The following is a 19,779-nucleotide window of genomic DNA, read 5'->3' as shown; positions in this document are numbered from 1 at the left end:
ATGTTAAAGAGAACCCGAGGTGGGTTTGAAGAATATTATCTGCATACAGAGGCTGGATCTGCCTATACAGCCCAGCCTCTGTTGCTATCCCAAACCCCCCCCTAAGGTCCCCCTGCACTCTGCAATCCCTCATAAATCACAGCCACGATGCTGACAAACAGCTTGTCAGAGCTGGCTGTGTTTATCTCTATAGTGTCAGTCTGCTGCTCTCCCCGCCTCCTGCAGAACTCCAGTCCCCTCCTGCATCCCTTCCCTCCCTGCTGATTGGAGGGAACGGATGGGGGCGGGGACCGGAGCTATGCAGGAGGCGGGGGAGCAGCTGAGACTGACACTACAGATGTAAACACAGCCTCACAGCATGACTGTGATTTATGAGGTATTGCAGACAGGGACGGATCTAGACCAAGTTGCGCCTGGGGCAAGGTCAGGTTTTGGCGCCTAAACTGCCATTCCCCATCCAAATTTTTCCGCCTTTTTAAGAATTCAACAAACTGCGCCTGGGGCAAGAGACCCGCTTGCCCCCCCCTAGATCCGTCCCTGATTGCAGAGTGCAGGGGGACCTTAGTGGGGTTTGGGATAGCAACAGAGGCTGGGCTGTATAGGCAGATCCAGCCTCTGTATGCAGATAACATTCTTTAAACACATCCTCGGGTTCTCTTTAATGAAACACTAACTGAATTTAGCTTGTAACTAAGCCAATCAGAAGCATTCCCTGATGATTTTGAGTTTCAAATTCCAAACTGCCTATAATTTATAATAAAATTGTGTGCAATCCAAAATCATTGGCATCACGTTCACTGAAGTACAGGAGACTTCTACCCCACAGCGGCCTTCATCCTCCTGTAGACAGGTACACTTGGTGAATGATAATGACACAAAGAGATCCGAGATAGGGCTGGACGTCATGTGACAGCAGGAAAGGAAAAAGAGCATTATAAAGTAGCGTCACATCTTGTAGGCGTGGCACAGCTAGATCAGGCATCAGAGGGTGGAGCAAGCCACCTGAATGTCCCAGCATTCCTCTGGGTGATTTAGCATTTTTTCTGAAAGGAAGAAGGAAAGGACATAATATTAACGCTGTTTAACACATTTAGCACCAACATATAAAACCTCTGCCGGGACCAGAGCAGTTTTTACATTTTTAGTTATGTCCTTATTTAATCAGAAATTGCATCATCACTACTTAAAGTGTACCCGAGGCGACATGTGTCATGTTGAGATAAATAAGTGTATGTACAGTGCAAAACATATTAATAGCCAGGCTGCATTACTAGTTTTATTTTGCTGCCTGAAAGATTTAATTTCTAGGCATGGAAGTGACAGCTTCTGTCTTGTTGGTAGCTTGTTGGGGATATAGTAATCATCACTGATAAGCTAATTACAGCCATAAACATTTTACTGGCAGAATACAACTTCTGAGGGCAGAGGGAGATAAAATACATGAACTATTGACCGTTTTCTAACTCTGGGACACTTAATAGGCTGCCACTGATTAGAGACAGTACAACATTCAACCTTCTTTGTAAATGTTTGAATATAAAAGAAAAGCATGGGAAACTTAAAAAAAAGAAAAGTCGTTTTTAGGAGTAGGAAGGTAAATATAATTGTTTATCTCATCCCTTTATTTTCATCTCGGGTTCACATTAAGGGCTTGATTCACAAAACCGTGCTAACACATCGCACAACTGTGCTATGCATTTATCGCGCAATGTAACGCGCGTGAAGGTTTACGCACATAAAGATTTACGTGCATGCACTAACGTGGCAAAGTGCGCGCATTAACACGCGAAAACCTTCGTTAGCGCGTGTACATAAATCTTCATGCGTGTTACATTGCGCACTAAACCCATAGTACGGTCGTGCTATGCGTCAGCACGGCTTTGTGAATCAAGCCGATTAAGACTCCTAAGTGATATATTGTTTTTATCAGGACAAACTAATCATACTGGTCCCCCTAGTATTTCTTTTTTTTTATATAAAGATTGAAATACGATGGTGGCCATTGCTGTTTAACCTCTTACAGAGAAATCACTGATCAACTGTCAAAATATGGCATGTGTGAGACTCTTTTAATAGTGCACTGCAATGTGCTACAGACGCTGGAGGGTTAACTAAACTGCATGCATAATGTGTGTGTATATATTAATTTAAAATAATAGTGTGTGACTGTGGTGAGGACATTAGAGTGTAAGCTCCTCTGGTGCAGAGACTGATGGGAATGGATCAGTGATCTCTGTACAGCGCTGTGGTATATGTCAGAGCTATATAAATGTATAATAATAATAGTGTGTGACTGTGGTGAGGACATTAGAGTGTAAGCTCCTCTGGTGCAGAGACTGGTGGGAATGGATCAGTGATCTCTGTACAGTGCTGTGGAATATGTCAGAGCTATATAAATGTATAATAATAATAGTGTGTGACTGTGGTGAGGACATTAGAGTGTAAGCTCCTCTGGTGCAGAGACTGATGGGAATGGATCAGTGATCTCTGTACAGCGCTGTGGAATATGTCAGAGCTATATAAATGTATAATAATAATAGTGTGTGACTGGTGAGGAAATTAGAGTGTAAGCTCCTCTGGTGCAGAGACTGGTGGGAATGGATCAGTGATCTCTGTACAGAGCTGTGGAATATGTCAGAGCTATATAAATGTATAATAATAATAATAGTGTGTGACTGTGGTGAGGACATTAGAGTGTAAGCTCCTCTGGTGCAGAGACTGATGGGAATGGATCAGTGATCCCTGTACAGCGCTGTGGAATATGTCAGAGCTATATAAATGTATAATAATAATAATAGTGTGTGACTGGTGAGGACATTAGAGTGTAAGCTCCTCGGGTACAGAGACTGATGGGAATGGATCAGTGATCTCTGTACAGCGCTGTGGAATATGTCAGAGCTATATAAATGTATAATAATAGTAGTATGTGACTGTGGTAAGGACATTAGAGTGTTAGCTCCTCTGGTGCAGAGACTGATGGGAATGGATCCGTGATCTCTGTACAGCGCTGTGGAATATGTCAGAGCTATATAAATGTATAATAATAATAATAGTGTGTGACTGTGGTGAGGACATTAGAGTGTAAGCTCCTCTGGTACAGAGACTGATGGGAATGGGTCAGTGATCTCTGTACTGTGCTATGGAATATGTCAGAGCTATATAAATGTATAATAATAATAATAATAATAATAGTGTGTAACTGCGGTGAGGACATTAGAGTGTCAGCTCCTCTGGTGCAGAGACTTATGGGAATGGATCAGTGATCTCTGTATAAAATTAAGTGTACAACAAGTGTAATCTTAGGTTATAGCAGTTAGACTGATGCTGCTGCTTACCTTAAGTTTCAGTAATTGTTTCACCCAGGGCTCATTTGGAGGAGCACAGAGCTGTTTGCCCTTCACTGTGGTGAATCTGGAGAAGACACAGGAACAGTCTTTAGCAGAGGACACATTACAACTGGATGAATATGTTTTGACTGAGTTGGCTGAGACATCACATGCAGTGTGTGAGTTTATGGCAATATGTAAGGCTTTTTTTGAGCAGACGAAAACAAAAAAGCAATGTGGCAGGTGGAGGGCAACCTCTAGGTAAGTCTGCTGTCAGTGCAGCCAGTGGAAGGGGAGGGGCAGCCTCTAGGTAAGTCTGCTGTCAGTGCAGCCAGTGGAAGGGGATGGGTAGCCTCTAGGTAAGTCTGTAGTCAGTGCAGCCAGTGGAAGGGGAGGGGTAGCCCCTAGGTAAGTCTGCTGTCAGTGCACCCAGTGGAAGGGAAGGATAGCCTCTAGGTAAGTCTGCTGTCAGTGCAGCCAGTGGAAGAGGAGGGGCAGCCTCTAGGTAAGTCTGCTGTCAGTGCAGCCAGTGGAAGGGGAGGGGTAGCCTCTAGGTAAGTCTGCTGTCAGTGCAGCCAGTGGAAGGGAAGGATAGCCTCTAGGTAAGTCTGTAGTCAGTGCAGCCAGTGGAAGGGGAGGGGCAACCTCTAGGTAAGTCTGCTGTCAGTGCACCCAGTGGAAAGGGAGGGGCAGCCTCTAGGTAAGTCTGTAGTCAGTGCAGCCAGTGAAAGGGGAGGGGCAGCCTCTAGGTAAGTCTGCTGTCAGTGCACCCAGTGGTAGGGAGGGGTGGCCTCTAGGTAAGTCTGCTGTCAGTGCAGCCAGTGGAAGGGAAGAGGCAACCTCTAGGTAAGTCTGTAGTCAGTGCAGCCAGTGGAAGGGAAGGGTAGCCTCTAGGTAAGTCTGCTGTCAGTGCAGCCAGTGGAAGGGGAGGGGCAGCCTCTAGGTAAGTCTGCTGTCAGTGCACCCAGTGGTAGGGGAGGGGTAGCCTCTAGGTAAGTCTGCTGTCAGTGCAGCCAGTGGAAGGGAAGGATAGCCTCTAGGTAAGTCTGTAGTCAGTGCAGCCAGTGGAAGGGGAGGGGCAGCCTCTAGGTAAGTCTGCTGTCAGTGCACCCAGTGGAAGGGGAGGGGCAGCCTCTAGGTAAGTCTGTAGTCAGTGTAGCCAGTGGAAGGGGAGGGGCAGCCTCTAGGTAAGTCTGTAGTCAGTGCACCCAGTGGAAGGGAAGGGGTAGCCTCTAGGTAAGTCTGCTGTCAGTGTAGCCAGTGGAAGGGAAGGGGTAGCCTCTAGGTAAGTCTGCTGTCAGTGCAGCCAGTGGAAGGGAAGGGTAGCCTCTAGATAAGTCTGCTGTCAGTGTAGCCAGTGGAAGGGTAGCCTCTAGGTAAGTCTGTAGTCAGTGCAGCCAGTGGAAGGGGAGGGGTAGCCTCTAGGTAAGTCTGCTGTCAGTGCAGCCAGTGGAAGGGGAGGGGCAGCCTCTAGGTAAGTCTGCTCTCAGTGCAGCCAGTGGTAGGGAAGGGTAGCCTCTAGATAAGTCTGCTGTCAGTGTAGCCAGTGGAAGGGTAGCCTCTAGGTAGGTCTGCTGTCAGTGCACCCAGTGGAAGGGAAGGGCAGCCTCTAGGTAAGTGTGCTGTCAGTGCAGCCAGTGGAAGGGGAAGGATAGCCTCTAGGTAAGTCTGTAGTCAGTGCAGCCAGTGGAAGGGAAGGGTAGCCTCTAGGTAGGTCTGTAGTCAGTGCAGCCAGTGGAAGGGGAGGGGTAGCTTCTAGGTAAGTCTGCTATCAGTGCAGCCAGTGGAAGGGGAGGGGCAGCCTCTAGGTAAGTCTGCTGCCAGTGCAGCCAGTGGTAGGGAAGGGTAGCCTCTAGATAAGTCTGCTGTCAGTGTAGCCAGTGGAAGTGTAGCCTCTAGGTAAGTCTGCTGTCAGTGCACCCAGTGGAAGGGCAGGGTAGCCTCTAGGTAAGTCTGCTGTCAGTGCACCCAGTGGAAGGGGAGGGGCAGCCTCTAGGTAAGTCTGTAGTCAGTGCAGCCAGTGGAAGGGGAGGGGCAGCCTCTAGGTAAGTCTGTAATCAGTGCAGCCAGTGGAAGGGAAGGGGCAGCCTCTAGGTAAGTCTGCTGTCAGTACACCCAGTGGAAGGGAAGAGGCAACCTCTAGGTAGGTCTGTAGTCAGTGCAGCCAGTGGAAGGGGAGGGGTAGCCTCTAGGTAAGTCTGCTGTCAGTGCAGCCAGTGGAAGGGGAGGGGCAGCCTCTAGGTAAGTCTGCTGTCAGTGCAGCCAGTGGTAGGGAAGGGTAGCCTCTAGATAAGTCTGCTGTCAGTGTAGCCAGTGGAAGGGTAGCCTCTAGGTAAGTCTGCTGTCAGTGCACCCAGTGGAAGGGAAGGGTAGCCTCTAGGTAAGTCTGCTGTCAGTCCACCCAGTGGAAGGGGAGGGGCAGCCTCTAGGTAAGTCTGTAGTCAGTGCAGCCAGTGGAAGGGGAGGGGCAGCCTCTAGGTAAGTCTGTAGTCAGTGCAGCCAGTGGAAGGGAAGGGGCAGCCTCTAGGTAAGTCTGCTGTCAGTACACCCAGTGGAAGGGAAGAGGCAACCTCTAGGTAGGTCTGTAGTCAGTGCAGCCAGTGGAAGGGGAGGGGTAGCCTCTAGGTAAGTCTGCTGTCAGTGCAGCCAGTGGAAGGGGAGGGGCAGCCTCTAGGTAAGTCTGCTGTCAGTGCACCCAGTGGTAGGGGAGGGGCAGCCTCTAGGTAAGTCTGCTGTCAGTGTAGCCAGTGGAAGGGGAAGGGTAGCCTCTAGGTAAGTCTGCTGTGAGTGCACCCAGTGGAAGGGGAGGGGCAGCCTCTAGGTAAGTCTGCTGTCAGTGTAGCCAGTGGAAGGGGAGGGGCAGCCTCTAGGTAAGTCTGTAGTCAGTGCACCCAGTGGAAGGGAAGGGGTAGCCTCTAGGTAAGTCTGCTGTCAGTGTAGCCAGTGGAAGGGGAGAGGCAGCCTCTAGGTAAGTCTGCTGTCAGTGCAGCCAGTGGAAGGGGAGGGGCAGCCTCTAGGTAAGTCTGCTGTCAGTGTAGCCAGTGGAAGGGGAGGGGCAGCCTCTAGGTAAGTCTGTAGTTAGTGCAGCCAGTGGAAGGGGAGGGGAAGCCTCTAGGTAAATCTGCTGTCAGTGTAGCCAGTGGAAGGGGAGGGGCAGCCCCTAGGTAAGTCTGTAGTCAGTGCAGCCAGTGGAAGGGGAGGGGCAGCCTCTAGGTAAGTCTGTAGTCAGTGCAGCCAGTGGAAGGGAAGGGGTAGCCTCTAGGTAAGTCTGCTGTCAGTGTAGCCAGTGGAAGGGGAGGGGCAGCCTCTAGGTAAGTCTGTAGTCAGTGCACCCAGTGGAAGGGAAGGGGTAGCCTCTAGGTAAGTCTGCTGTCAGTGTAGCCAGTGGAAGGGAAGGGGTAGCCTCTAGGTAAGTCTGCTGTCAGTGCAACCAGTGGAAGGGGAGAGGCAGCCTCTAGGTGTGTCTGCTGTCAGTGCAGCCAGTGGTAGGGAAGGGTAGCCTCTAGGTAAGTCTGCTGTCAGTGCAGCGAGTGGTAGGGAAGTGTAGCCTCTAGGTAAGTCTTCTGTCAGTGCAGCCAGTGGAAGTGAAGGGGTAGCCTCTAGGTAAGTCTGTTGTCAGTGCACCCAGTGGAAGGGAAGGGCAGCCTCTAGGTAAGTGTGCTGTCAGTGCAGCCAGTGGAAGGGGAAGGGAAGCCTCTAGGTAAGTCTGTAGTCAGTGCAGCCAGTGGAAGGGAAGGGTAGCCTCTAGGTAAGTCTGTAGTCAGTGCAGCCAGTAGTAGGGGAGGGGCAGCCTCTAGGTAAGTCTGTCAGTGCAGCCAGTGGAAGGGCAGAGGCAGCCCCTAGGTAAGTCTGCTGTCAGTGCACCCAGTGGTAGGGGAGGGGTAGCCTCTAGGTAAGTCTGCTGTCAGTGCAGCCAGTGGAAGGGGAGGGGCAGCCTCTAGGTAAGTCTGTAGTCAGTGCAGCCAGTGGTAGGGAAGGGGCAGCCTCTAGGTAAGTCTGTAGTCAGTGCACACAGTGGAAGGGAAAGGTAGCCTCTAGGTAAGTCTGCTGTCAGTGCAGGCAGTGGAAGGGGAGGGGCAGCCTCTAGGTAAGTCTGTAGTCAGTGCACACAGTGGAAGAGAAGGGTAGCCTCTAGGTATGTCTGCTGTCAGTGCAGCCAGTGGAAGGGGAGGGGCAGCCTCTAGGTAAGTCTGCTGTCAGTGCACCCAGTGGAAGGGGAGGGGCAGCCTCTAGGTAAGTCTGCTGTCAGTGCACCCAGTGGAAGGGAAGGGTAGCCTCTAGGTAAGTCTGCTGTCAGTGCAGCCAGTGGAAGGGGAGGGGCAGCCTCTAGGTAAATCTGCAGTCAGTGCACCCAGTGGAAGGGGAGGGGCAGCCTCTAGGTAAGTCTGCTGTCAGTGCAGCCAGTAGAAGGGGAGGGGCAGCTTCTAGGTAATTCTGCTGTCAGTGCAGCCAGTAGAAGGGGAGGGGCAGCTTCTAGGTAAGTCTGCTGTCAGTGCACCCAGTGGAAGGGGAGGGGTAGCCTCTAGGTAAGTCTGCTGTCAGTGCAGTCAGTGGAAGGGGAGGGGTAGCCTCTAGGTAAGTCTGTAGTCAGTGCAGCCAGTGGAAGGGAAGGGTAGCCTCTAGGTAAGTCTGCTGTCAGTGCACCCAGTGGAAGGGAGGGGCAGCCTCTAAGTAAGTCTGCTGTCAGTGCACCCAGTGGAAGGGGAGGGGTAGCCTCTAGGTAAGTCTGCTGTCAGTGCAGCCAGTGGAAGGGGAGGGGTAGCCTCTAGGTAAGTCTGTAGTCAGTGCAGCCAGTGGAAGGGCAGGGTAGCCTCTAGGTAAGTCTGCTGTCAGTGCACCCAGTGGAAGGGAGGGGCAGCCTCTAGGTAAGTCTGCTGTCAGTGCACCCAGTGAAAGGGAAGAGTAGCCTCTAGGTAAGTCTGCTGTCAATGCACCCAGTGGTAGAGGAGGGTAGCCTCTAGGTAAGTGTGCTGTCAGTGCAGCCAGTGGAAGGGGAGGGGTAGCCTCTAGGTAAGTCTGTAGTCAGTGCACCCAGTGGAAGGGGATGGGTAGCCTCTAGGTAAGTCTGTAGTCAGTGCAGCCAGTGGAAGGGGAAGGGTAGCCTCTAGGTAAGTCTGCTGTCAGTGCACCCAGTGGTAGGGGAGGGTAGCCTCTAGGTAAGTCTGCTGTCAGTGCAGCCAGTGGAAGGGAAGGGGTAGCCTCTAGGTAAGTCTGCTGTCAGTGCACCCAGTGGTAGGGGAAGGGTAGCCTCTAGGTAAGTCTGTAGTCAGTGCAGCCAGTGGAAGGGGAAGGGTAGCCTCTAGGTAAGTCTGCTGTCAGTGCACCCAGTGGTAGGGGAGGGTAGCCTCTAGGTAAGTCTGTAGTCAGTGCAGCCAGTGGAAGGGGAGGGGCAGCCTCTAGGTAAGTCTGCTGTCGGTGCAGCCAGTGGAAGGGGAAGGGTAGCCTCTAGGTAAGTCTGTAGTCAGTGCAGCCAGTGGAAGGGGAAGGGTAGCCTCTAGGTAAGTCTGCTGTCAGTGTAGCCAGTGGAAGGGAAGGGGTAGCCTCTAGGTAAGTCTGCTGTCAGTGCAGCCAGTGGAAGGGGAAGGGCAGCCTCTAGGTAAGTCTGCTGTCAGTGCAGCCAGTGGAAGGGGAAGGGTAGCCTCTAGGTAAGTCTGCTATCAGTGCACCCAGTGGCAGGTGGAGGGCAGCCTCTTGGTAAGTCTGTAGTCAGTGCAGCCAGTGGAAAGGGAGGGGCAGCCTCTAGGTAAGTCTGCTTTCAGTGCACCCAGTGGAAGGGAAGGGTAGCCTCTAGGTAAGTCTGCTGTCAGTGCAGCCAGTGAAAGAGAAGGGTAGCCTCTAGGTAAGTCTGCTGTCAGTGCAGCCAGTGGAATGTCGAGCTCCATCATTCAAGCAGAGATGCGCAATCTCCTGCAAAACCCCACCCCAGGACTTGACGCTAATTGGTGTTAGGTGGTCCTGGGGCTGCTGCCACCATCACGCCCATCAGCGTGACGCGGTCGTAGGGGGGTTAAAATATGTGCAGCACCATAGACTTACATGACTTCTGGTTGCCCCGCAAGTTACAGGCCAAAGGGCCTCGTACTGGTATGCAATGCCACATAGACTTTCATTGGTGTAGCGTTACCTTGCGGTAAAAACAAGTAATGCAACGCACCAGTGTGAAAGGGGCCTGAGTCTTTTGCCTTTTGCCAAACCAACAAAACCAGATTACAAAGTTAAACTGTCTGTATTAAATAAGACATTTTATGATTGTTATATAGAGACACTTACATGACAGCGGGGATGTTGCAGTTGGAGAGGTCCTGGTGACGGTAGCATTTAACCCTGCCTGACGGGATTTCTGCTTTGGGGGTCCTCAGGCAACAGTCAGACGGGTTTCTGCTGGAGGCGGAGGCTGGAAGAGGAAAGCAAGACGTTCATTTGGGGAACCAGAAACTACTCAGCATGTTAGATGACTTTTTTTTTAACAGAGTTTCAAAAAGTTCAGTTGGTCTTTTATGATTTTGAAGCATGATGGCCAAGCGGGAGCCCTCTTTCTCTGCAGTGCAATGGTGCCAGGTTTGAATTCCTGCCAGGACACTATCTGCATAGAGTTTGTATGTTTACCCCATGTTTTGGGGTATTACTAGCTCTTCCCACGACTAAGCAACATATTGATAATTTAACTGCCCCCCCTCCCTCCCCCAAAGAGTAGATTATGAGTTCCCTGAGGTCAGAGACATGGCTATGTACTCTGTAAAGTGCTGCAGAAGATGTTAGTGCTATATAAATACATAATAATAATAATATGGTAAGATATTAGACTATGACTATGGCAGCCTTCGCAGGATTAGTGTCACCTCCTCTGAGGACAGTCAGTGACATGACTATGTACTCTGTAAAGTGCTGCAGAAGATGTCAGTGCTATATAAATACATAATAACAATATGGTGGGACATTACACTATAACTATGGTAGGATTAGATTGTGAGCTCCTCTGAGGACAGTCAGTGACTTGATTATGTACTCTGTAAAGTGCTGCAGAAGATGTCAGTGCTATATAAATACATAATAATAATATGGTAGGACATTACACTACGACTATCGTAGGATTAGATTGTGAGCTCCTCTGAGGGCGTACGTTAAAAAGGGGCGCTGGGAAAAAAGGGCGCCGGGTTTTTAACGATAAGCATTGTTAACGTTTAAAAATGTATTGTACGGTATTTCGTTTAAAATTAATGTTTTTTAAAGTTATAAATCATTAAATAATGTGCATTAAATCGGCAATTGTAAAAACGTTAATGTTTCGTTAAAATACTGAAACGTATAATAACGTTAAAAAAAAAAAATTACTAAGTAACCCTCCCTGTACCTACCCCTAACCCCTAGACCCCCCTGTTGATGCCTAAACCTAAGACCCCCCCTGTTGGTGCCTAAGTAACCCTCCCTGTACCTACCCCTAACCCCTAGACCCCCCTGTTAGTGCCTAAACCTAAGACCCCCCTGTTGGTGCCTAAACCTAAGACCCCCCTGTTGGTGCCTAAACCTAAGACCCCCCCTTTTGGTGCCTAAACCTAAGACCCCCTGTTGGTGCCTAAACCTAAGACCCCCCCCTGTTGGTGCCTAAACCTAAGACCCCCCTGTTGGTGCCTAAACCTAAGACCCCCCTGTTGGTGCCTAAACCTAAGACCCCCCCTGTTTTTTTTTTCGTTTAAAAATAATGTAAAAAAAAAAAAAAAAAAAAGTACTGTTTTTCGTTTAAAAATAATGTTTGAAAAAAAATATTGTACTGTTTTTCGTTTAAAAATAATATTTAAAAATGTATAAATCATTAAATAATGTGTAATCATGAGAAGCAGTAATAAAACATTAAGTCTCCGGGCGCCGCTTTTAAAACGTTATTTTTCACCGGCGCCCTTTTTTCCTATCGGGCGCCCATTAAACGATATTTATTATAGGAGTGAATGACGGCGCCCGATTTGTCCACTAGCCTCAGGCGCCCGAATTTACTGTTTCCCCTCTGAGGACAGTCAGTAACATGACTATGTACTCTGTAAAGTGCTGCAGAAGATGTCAGTGCTATATAAATACATAATAATAATAATATGGTAGGACATTAGACTATGACTATGGTAGGATTAGATTGTGAGCTCCTCTGAGGACAGTGACATGACTATATACTATGTAAAGTGCTGCAGAAGATGGAAGTGCTATATACAGGGCCGGCCTTAGGTTTCACAGCGCCCTGAGCGAAACCTGATTTTTGTGCCCCCCCACCTTTCATCATTTTCCCGTGTGCGCGCACACACAGGCCCATATGCAATTCACCTTTTCTCCTGAGATATCTCCTAGGACAGTGGTTTCCAACCTGTTTGACGTTGTGACATAAATGCTCAGATCTCTGTGACACGTCACATATGTTTAATAGAAAAAAATACTATTAATAACTACGAATGGATGGAAAGAGTGCATTATCCTGAGTACACTTAAAAATAAAGGCTAGAACCTTTCAGGAATATTCATAAAAATAATCAGTGGGACAGTTAGCCGCCCCCTCCCCCATTTAGAATGATAGCACAGCACCAACAATTTGCACCACACGTTATAACCGTAGTGCGCCCCGCCTAAAAAAAGCCCCCAGACTCAGTATAGGTAGGTAGCCAGGTATAGGTGCCCCCAGTATAGGATCTCATGTGTAGGCGCCCTCAATATAGGTTGCCAAGCATAGATGCCCCCAGTATAGGAAGTCAGGTGAAGGTCTCCATCCCCCCAAAGGTAGCCAGGCGTAGGTGCCTCAAGTATAGGTAACCAGCTATAGGCGCCCCCCAGTATAGGAAATCAGGTGTAGATGCCCTCAGTATAGGTAACCAGCTATAGGCGCCCCCTTGGAAGCCAGCGCCCTGAGCAACCGCTCCGGTCGCTCAGGTCAAAGGCCGGCTATGGCTATATAAATACATAATAATAATAATAATATGGTAGGACATTAGACTATGACTATGGTAGGATTAGATTGTAAGCTCCTCTGAGGGCAGTCAGTGACATGACTATGTACTCTGTAAAGTATCAATAGTGGTAGGGGTGATGCAGCACCCTATAGGAAAAGACACAGGAGACAAAAACGGGAGCCCAGTAGTGCAATATGTTGGAAACCACAATGTGAATAAAAGAATAAAGGCACTACTCACAAAGGAGGGTTGCTGGGGGCAACCAACCACAGAAAGCAGGTGGAGACAATAAACCCGACTCCTCTCGGGGTGGTCCTAGCCAGGACCGGAAGAATGGTCGCTCTCTTAATGGAAAAAAAGGTTGAAACAACCACTGTGGGAACCCCACTGGTGGTATATCACCGCCCCTCGAACAGTGGCTGTTTGGGGGTATACTTAGCACAACGGAGGAAAGAGGCGCCCTGGGATAATAAAAGTGTTTAAAAACAGCTAAAAATAGTAAGTATTATGAGGTATCTTACCTCAATGACGAAATCTCTGTAAGTTATTACAAAAGATTTTTATTAGCACAAGCGGCAACGCGTTTCGCGGGTCACAGCCCGCTTCATCAGGCCAATTGCAGTGCCAAATAGAAAAATTCCTTCCGCATAGGGAGCCTCTGCTATAATTGTAATAACTTACAGAGATTTCGTCATTGAGGTAAGATACCTCATAATACTTACTATTTTTAGCTGTTTTTAAACACTTTTATTATCCCAGGGCGCCTCTTTCCTCCGTTGTACTCTGTAAAGTGCTAAAGAAGATGTCAGTGCTATATAATGTAAATGCATTCTAATAACATGGTAGGTCATCACACTTTGACAAGGGGTGTAACTAGAAATCACCCCCCCCCCTTTCAAAAATTTTGATGGACAGTCATTGACATGACTATGTACTCTGTACAGTGCTGCAGAAGATGTCAGTGCAGAATTTTACACTGGTTTCCCCAGCATGGTACCGTCCTACCCTGAAGAACAGCAGTGGTTAGAGATGTCAGACAACTGAGTATGGAGAAATGTATTTATAATTGCCAATACAACAATATAACACCAACAAAAAGAGATGCAGTGGCTGATGCAGGGTCCCCAACCATGGGGCATGGGAGCTGCAGGTGTAACCTGTGCAAGCTAAATTCCTAAAACACTGCTAACTACACTATTACTATTACTGGTACTATTACTACTGCTAACATCACCAACTCACCATTGCTACCATCACTGCAAATAGTTCTATGAAAACTGCTTCTTGTTACAATAAATACTGCTACCAGGACGACTACTGCCATCACCAACATATTATTATATAACTAACTATTACTACAACAAATATTACTACTGCTGTTACAATGAACACTACTTTACTACACACCAGTACTATCACTTCTACTATTACTACAATTATATTACTACTTCTGTCACAATGAACAACACTACTACTACTATTCCTACTGCTGCTACTACTATTACTTCTACTGGTCTAGCTAGTAGTAGTCCTACTCCTACTGCTACTACTACTGCTGCTCCTGCCGCTATTTCTACTACTACTGCTACTTCTGCTACTACTACTGTTCCTGCTACTACTAAAACTGCTCCTACTGCTACTTCTGCTACTACTACTGTTCCTGCTACTACTAAAACTGCTCCTACTGCTACTTCTGCTACTACTGCGATTTCTACTACTACTGCTACTTCTGCTACTACTACTGTTCCTGCTACTACTAAAACTGCTCCTACTGCTACTTCTGCCACTACTACTGTTCCTGCTACTACTAAAACTGCTCCTACTGCTACTTCTGCTACTACTACTGTTCCTGCTACTACTAAAACTGCTCCTACTGCTACTTCTGCTACTACTGCGATTTCTACTACTACTGCTACTTCTGCTACTACTACTGTTCCTGCTACTACTAAAACTGCTCCTACTGCTACTTCTGCTACTACTACTGTTCCTGCTACTACTAAAACTGCTCCTACTGCTACTTCTGCTACTACTACTGTTCCTGCTACTACTAAAACTGCTCCTACTGCTACTTCTGCTACTACTGCGATTTCTACTACTACTGCTACTTCTGCTACTACTACTGTTCCTGCTACTACTACTACAACTGCTCCTACTGCTACTTCTGCTACTACTGCGATTTCTACTACTACTGCTACTTCTGCTACTACTACTGTTCCTGCTACTACTACTACAACAATTTCTCCTACTGCTACTTCTGCTATTTATATATTACTACTGCTACAGTGAGTACTTCTGCTAATACTACTAAAATCACCAACATACAACTACTATCACTTCTTCTAAAACTACTACTACTAATACTACTACTGCTTCCATCAATACTACTACTAATACTACTACTGCTTCCATCAATACAACTACTAATACTACTACTGCTTCCATCAATACAACTACTAATACTACTACTGCTTCCATCAATACTACTACTAATACTACTACTGCTTCCATCAATACAACTACTAATACTACTACTGCTTCCATCAATACTACTACTAATACTACTACTGCTTCCATCAATACAACTACTAATACTACTACTGCTTCCATCAATACTACTACTAATACTACTACTGCTTCCATCAATACTACTACTAATACTACTACTGCTTCCATCAATACAACTACTAATACTACTACTGCTTCCATCAATACTACTACTAATACTACTACTGCTTCCATCAATACAACTACTAATACTACTACTGCTTCCATCAATACTACTAATACTACTACTGCTTTCATCAATACTACTACTACTACTACTACTACTACTGCGGCGGCGGCGGCTGCTGCTGCTGCTGCTACTACTACTACTACTACTACTACTACTACTTTCATAACTTTTACTACTAGAACTGTTATTATAACTATTGCTATCAGCATTATGACTTCTGGGTGGTGTACAAGTTGTCATTTAGGGTCGTTTCACACTACAGCTGTTCCATAGCAACAGACATTATAATCACACGCAGTGTCATGTAATTATATTTCTATGGCATGTTTGCACTGGCACATCAGCTGTGCGTTGGATTAATAACGAGAAGCATGTTGCTTGTTTATCAGACAATAAGCGCTTTTACAGTACCAGTGAAGCATGCTTCTATGTATGCCCTGTATGCTTTACTGTGTGCTTCGCACTGCACTTCAACCTCGCAATGCCACTTTTTGATCACGATGTATAGCATGAAAGAACCCTAAACCTCTCTGCAGCCGGTCAGTAAGCTGACTGTGCAATATTTTTTTAATTTGACAGAAAAAGTCAATATATAAACTCCTGAGTCCCCAATATTGGCAATAAGAGAAATAAGAAAAAAATATATAAATAAAAATAGGTTCTACTAATTTAACCAGAATAAATACACATATATATTTATACTTACTAACTGCATTAATATATAGCTTAAATACAAAAACAAACAAAAAAAAACCCTTTTAAAGAGGAACTCCAGTGAAAATAATGTAGTAAAAAAAGTGCTTCATTTTTACCATAATTATGTATAAATGATTTAGTCAGTGTTTGCTCATTGTAAAATCTTTCCTCTCCCCGATTTACATTCTGACATTTATTACATGGTGACATTGTTACTGTGGGCAGGTTATGTAGCTGCTGCTAGCTGTTTTGGCTGTTAGAGACAGCTGTAAACAGTTATTTCCTGTCTGTGAACCTTGTTACATTGTAACAAACTTCCAAAAGTACCGCGGTCCCAGAGCTTCTTGTGTGAGGGGTTTCAGCACAAAATCAGTCATACAGCGCCTCCTGATGGTCTGTTTGTGAAAAGCATTATATTTCTCATGTAAAAGGGGGTATCAGCTACTGATTGGGATAAAGTTCAATTCTAGGTTGGAGTTTCTCTTTAAAAGTCATGTTTCTAAATATTTCCTAACGGCCAATCAGAAATGAGTGCAGACCGCACACGCTGCTTGAAAACGGCATTCTGATTGGCCGGTTTAGATTATTGCACACCACTATTATCGGCACTGCTTGCATAGGACATTACTGGGAACTCAGAAGTGTAAAACTAAATGTTCTTATACTAAAAAGAAATGTATAAAGGATAAAAACAAAGATAAAAATATTTAGTGCAGCAATTAGTTGCGTCAGAACGGACAGTATTATTCCATCGCAAAACACAATGCAATGATATTCCTACGGGGCTTTCACATCGACTGCAGTGCGGTGGGTTGTGACACGGTAACACACAGCATACTGTGCATTATCCGGGCAATACATGCGTGTACAGTGGGAGTGAGGCATACTTTGATTGTACTGTATGCCTCACTGTATGGTTCCACCACAAAGCTATCGCGCATGCACAGTGCACATTGCGCTGCGATAAGATCATAGCACAACATGCTCCATGAAAAACGCTCTTAACAATCTTAGATTAGTAGCGCAGACAGACATAAGTGGCGGTTGTGGCACTTACCCTGCTGGACGGTCCACACGGCAGCGAAGGCGATGATGACGATGAGGAGGTAGGAATGCATGGTGCAGAGATTGGTGAAGGAGCAGCACGTGTGTGCAGAGATGGGTGGATGAGCAGCACGTGTGTGCAGAGATTGTTGGTTGAGCAGCAGAGATTGGTGCAGGAGCAGCAGAGATTGGTGCAGGAGCAGCAGAGATTGGTGGAGGAGCAGCAGAGATTGGTGCAGGAGCAGCAGAGATTGGTGCAGGAGCAGCAGAGATTGGTGCAGGAGAAGTACGGTGTCACACAGCTGTGATATGATTGTATCCCACTCTGTGTGTCAGTCTTTGTCTCTCAGCCCCACTCTGCTCTCTCTGCAGCTCACTCCTCTATATATATTGCCTCCAGACAAGTCTCACTTTCGCTTCCCACAAACATTCTCCCTATTCTCCTCCTCCTCCTCTGCAGGGACCGTCCTCTCTATCAGGGATCCCCCTATACATTTACTGGCCAGCCGCATGTTTGGAGGGGACAGACAGACTGATGGGGACAATGAAAATTCCCCTCCATCACCTTCTTCTATTTCTGCTTTTTTTTTGTCTTTTCCAGCAAAGCTTCTTCAGACTTTACTGCTCCTGTAATTCTCAGAAAACTACATCTGTTTACCCAGGATGGGTAAACTCTCCATCAACAACGGTCAGACCATGTGCCCAGTGGTGTAGCTACATGGCCATGGGCCCCAGTGCAGGGATTATACTGCCACCCCATCCATCAGCAGAATATTACATTGCCCCCCCTTCCAGGCACTGCGCCCCTCTGCCATAAATCCTACTAACTCAGGACAGCAGCAGTCAGATGCCTGGGCACAGACAGGAAACAGTTTATCAATGATTATGGCAGTGCACACATAGGGCTAATCAGTAACACATTAATCAATGCAGAGGTGATGGAGGGCTCAGAGGGACTCTTTGGAGCAGGAGGTCTCTCCAACACTAAAGCTGCCCCCACACAGGAGATACAAATCTTTGGAAAATTAAAGGTCAACGACCAATGGCCAAAAAAACTTTGAAAAAAAAAAGTTAACAAAAAAGATTGCCAAACATGCTGCAAAAGATATTTGTCTCTGAAGCTGAGTACACACATCAGATAAACATCTTTGCAAACTGAGAAATGGGGGTGCATTAAGGCTACTTACACACCAGGACGTTGCGTTTAGGGGACGTTATAGGGCACATAACATGCCCCTAACGCAACGCCTGGTGGTGTTGGAGCAGGACGCTACCAAGAGCCGCGTTACAAGCAGCTCTTGGTGCGACTGCTCTGTCGGAGGCGCTGCGGAGACAACGTGAGCGGAGCTCTCCGCATCACGTGGTCCCGCCAGCCAATCAGCGGCCGCTCCAAAGAGTAAACACTGCAAGTGCAGTGAATATAAAGTAGCCATGTGCCTGGCTACGTAGCGGCCTCTCCCCGCCTCCTCTCCACCCCTAAAATTAAAAAAAAACACCCGTACTGAGCATGTGCAAACAGTCTAATGCGGCTTAGCCACGTGTAAAGTACTGCATGCAGTACGCTGATCTTGACGTGCAGCGTTACTGTGTAACGCAACGTAGGCACTGTGAACAGCCCATTGATTTATCATTGCTGTGCGGTGGGGGTGCGTTACAGGCTGCTCTAACGTGCGCCTTTCTAACGTGCGCCTGTAACGTCCCACTGTGAAAGCAGCCTTCAGGCCTCTTGCACACTGCATACATTTCCGATTCCGATTCCGCTTTTTAATCTGTTTTTACATCCGATTCCGATTCAGATTTTTAATCTTTACTGCATGCTGCGTTTTTTGATCCGTTTTTCTGTTGAATGTATTCAGGGAAATCGGAATTGAAAATCGGAAATGGAATCGGAATCGGAAAACGGATTTGCAGTGTGCAGGGAGCCTCAAGCCTTTTACACGCATCTAAATTTGATTGGCCAATTTTACCTCTTCCATGTAGTATGAGAGCTTAGTTAGCTACACAAAATGTTCATAGTATTCATAGCCAGTCAGGTGAAGTTCATTGGAAGAGCGGAGTGAGCGGCTTGGTGTGTACCTCTGAGTAAGATCGGATATGTAGGTTGGGCAGGTTTTGTGGGCGGATTTGTAGGTCAGACACAGTATCTTGAACTCTTAACTTTTGTGTGCACAGCGCGTGCGTGAAAAGGAAGTAAAAAGACTACACAAGCATTGCTCGGGTCTTTTGCATAGGTTCGTCGTTCGAACCTTCCTCACAAACCTATGCAGCAGATTAATTCCTTGGTTTGCAAAGATTTTTTATCTCACATGTATACACAGCTTTTGCAATTATAATTTTGCAATGCAATTTTTTCGACCAGTTTTTGAAGGTATTTGCATCTTTTGCACTTTACTTCACGCTGAATCTGTCCAAAAAATGCTACATGCAGCAAGAATGTGAGTTTACACAGACAGGCTGTCATTAGATGATGCTATTTGTCATCTGCACACTGGCCAGAAGGTTAAAATCAAGGGCAGATATTATTGTACAACCCCGTGGGTGATATACGGCCTCAAATGTCCGTGCGGTCTTACGTATGTAGGAGAAACGACTAGAATGGTAAAAAAGCGTATACAAGAACACAAAAGGGACATTACTAGGTTTTCTAAAGGGGAAAGTGATTATGAAACATCAGTGTCAAGACATTTCAAAGAAAAAGGCCATAACGCAGCGCAATTAAAATGGTGTGTGTTGGAGGCTATGCAAAAGTCAGATGATGGAGGCGATTTGGAGAAAAGACTAAAAAGGAAAGAATCCAAATGGATTCATGACCTAGATGTTGTTCATCCAAGAGGCATGAATGAGAGGCTGCCGTTGAAATGCTTTTTATGAACGTTAGTTTAAATGTAGTAGTGCAGTAGTGTGAAACGAGACAACTTTAAGCATTCAGCCCCCATGCAATATACAACAATAGGGATTATCAGCTTTGGTGCAACAACGTGTAATGTGTCAATCTTGATTGCTAGTGCAATAGTGTGAAACATGTTTTTAATGCACTTTTGTATTATTGTTTATT

The 19,779-nt window shown here is 46.7% G+C and overlaps 1 protein-coding gene across 1 annotated transcript; it reads right to left on the bottom strand.

Moving 5' to 3' along the window:
* Positions 1-618: 618 nt before the first annotated feature.
* LOC137561067 (C-C motif chemokine 19-like) lies at positions 619-17,071 on the bottom strand. Its single transcript, XM_068272304.1, has 4 exons — positions 16,738-17,071; positions 9,597-9,720; positions 3,336-3,411; positions 619-1,043 (listed from the first exon to the last, which is right to left on the bottom strand). Exons 1-4 carry the CDS (start codon positions 16,796-16,798, stop codon positions 1,032-1,034), a joined length of 273 nt encoding a protein of 90 aa, XP_068128405.1. The 5' UTR covers positions 16,799-17,071; the 3' UTR covers positions 619-1,031.
* Positions 17,072-19,779: the final 2,708 nt, after the last annotated feature.

Source organism: Hyperolius riggenbachi, chromosome 1 (assembly GCF_040937935.1).
Source record: "Hyperolius riggenbachi isolate aHypRig1 chromosome 1, aHypRig1.pri, whole genome shotgun sequence".
Classification (NCBI taxonomy): Eukaryota; Metazoa; Chordata; class Amphibia; order Anura; family Hyperoliidae; genus Hyperolius; species Hyperolius riggenbachi.
This window is presented reverse-complemented; position numbering and strand designations above follow the sequence as displayed.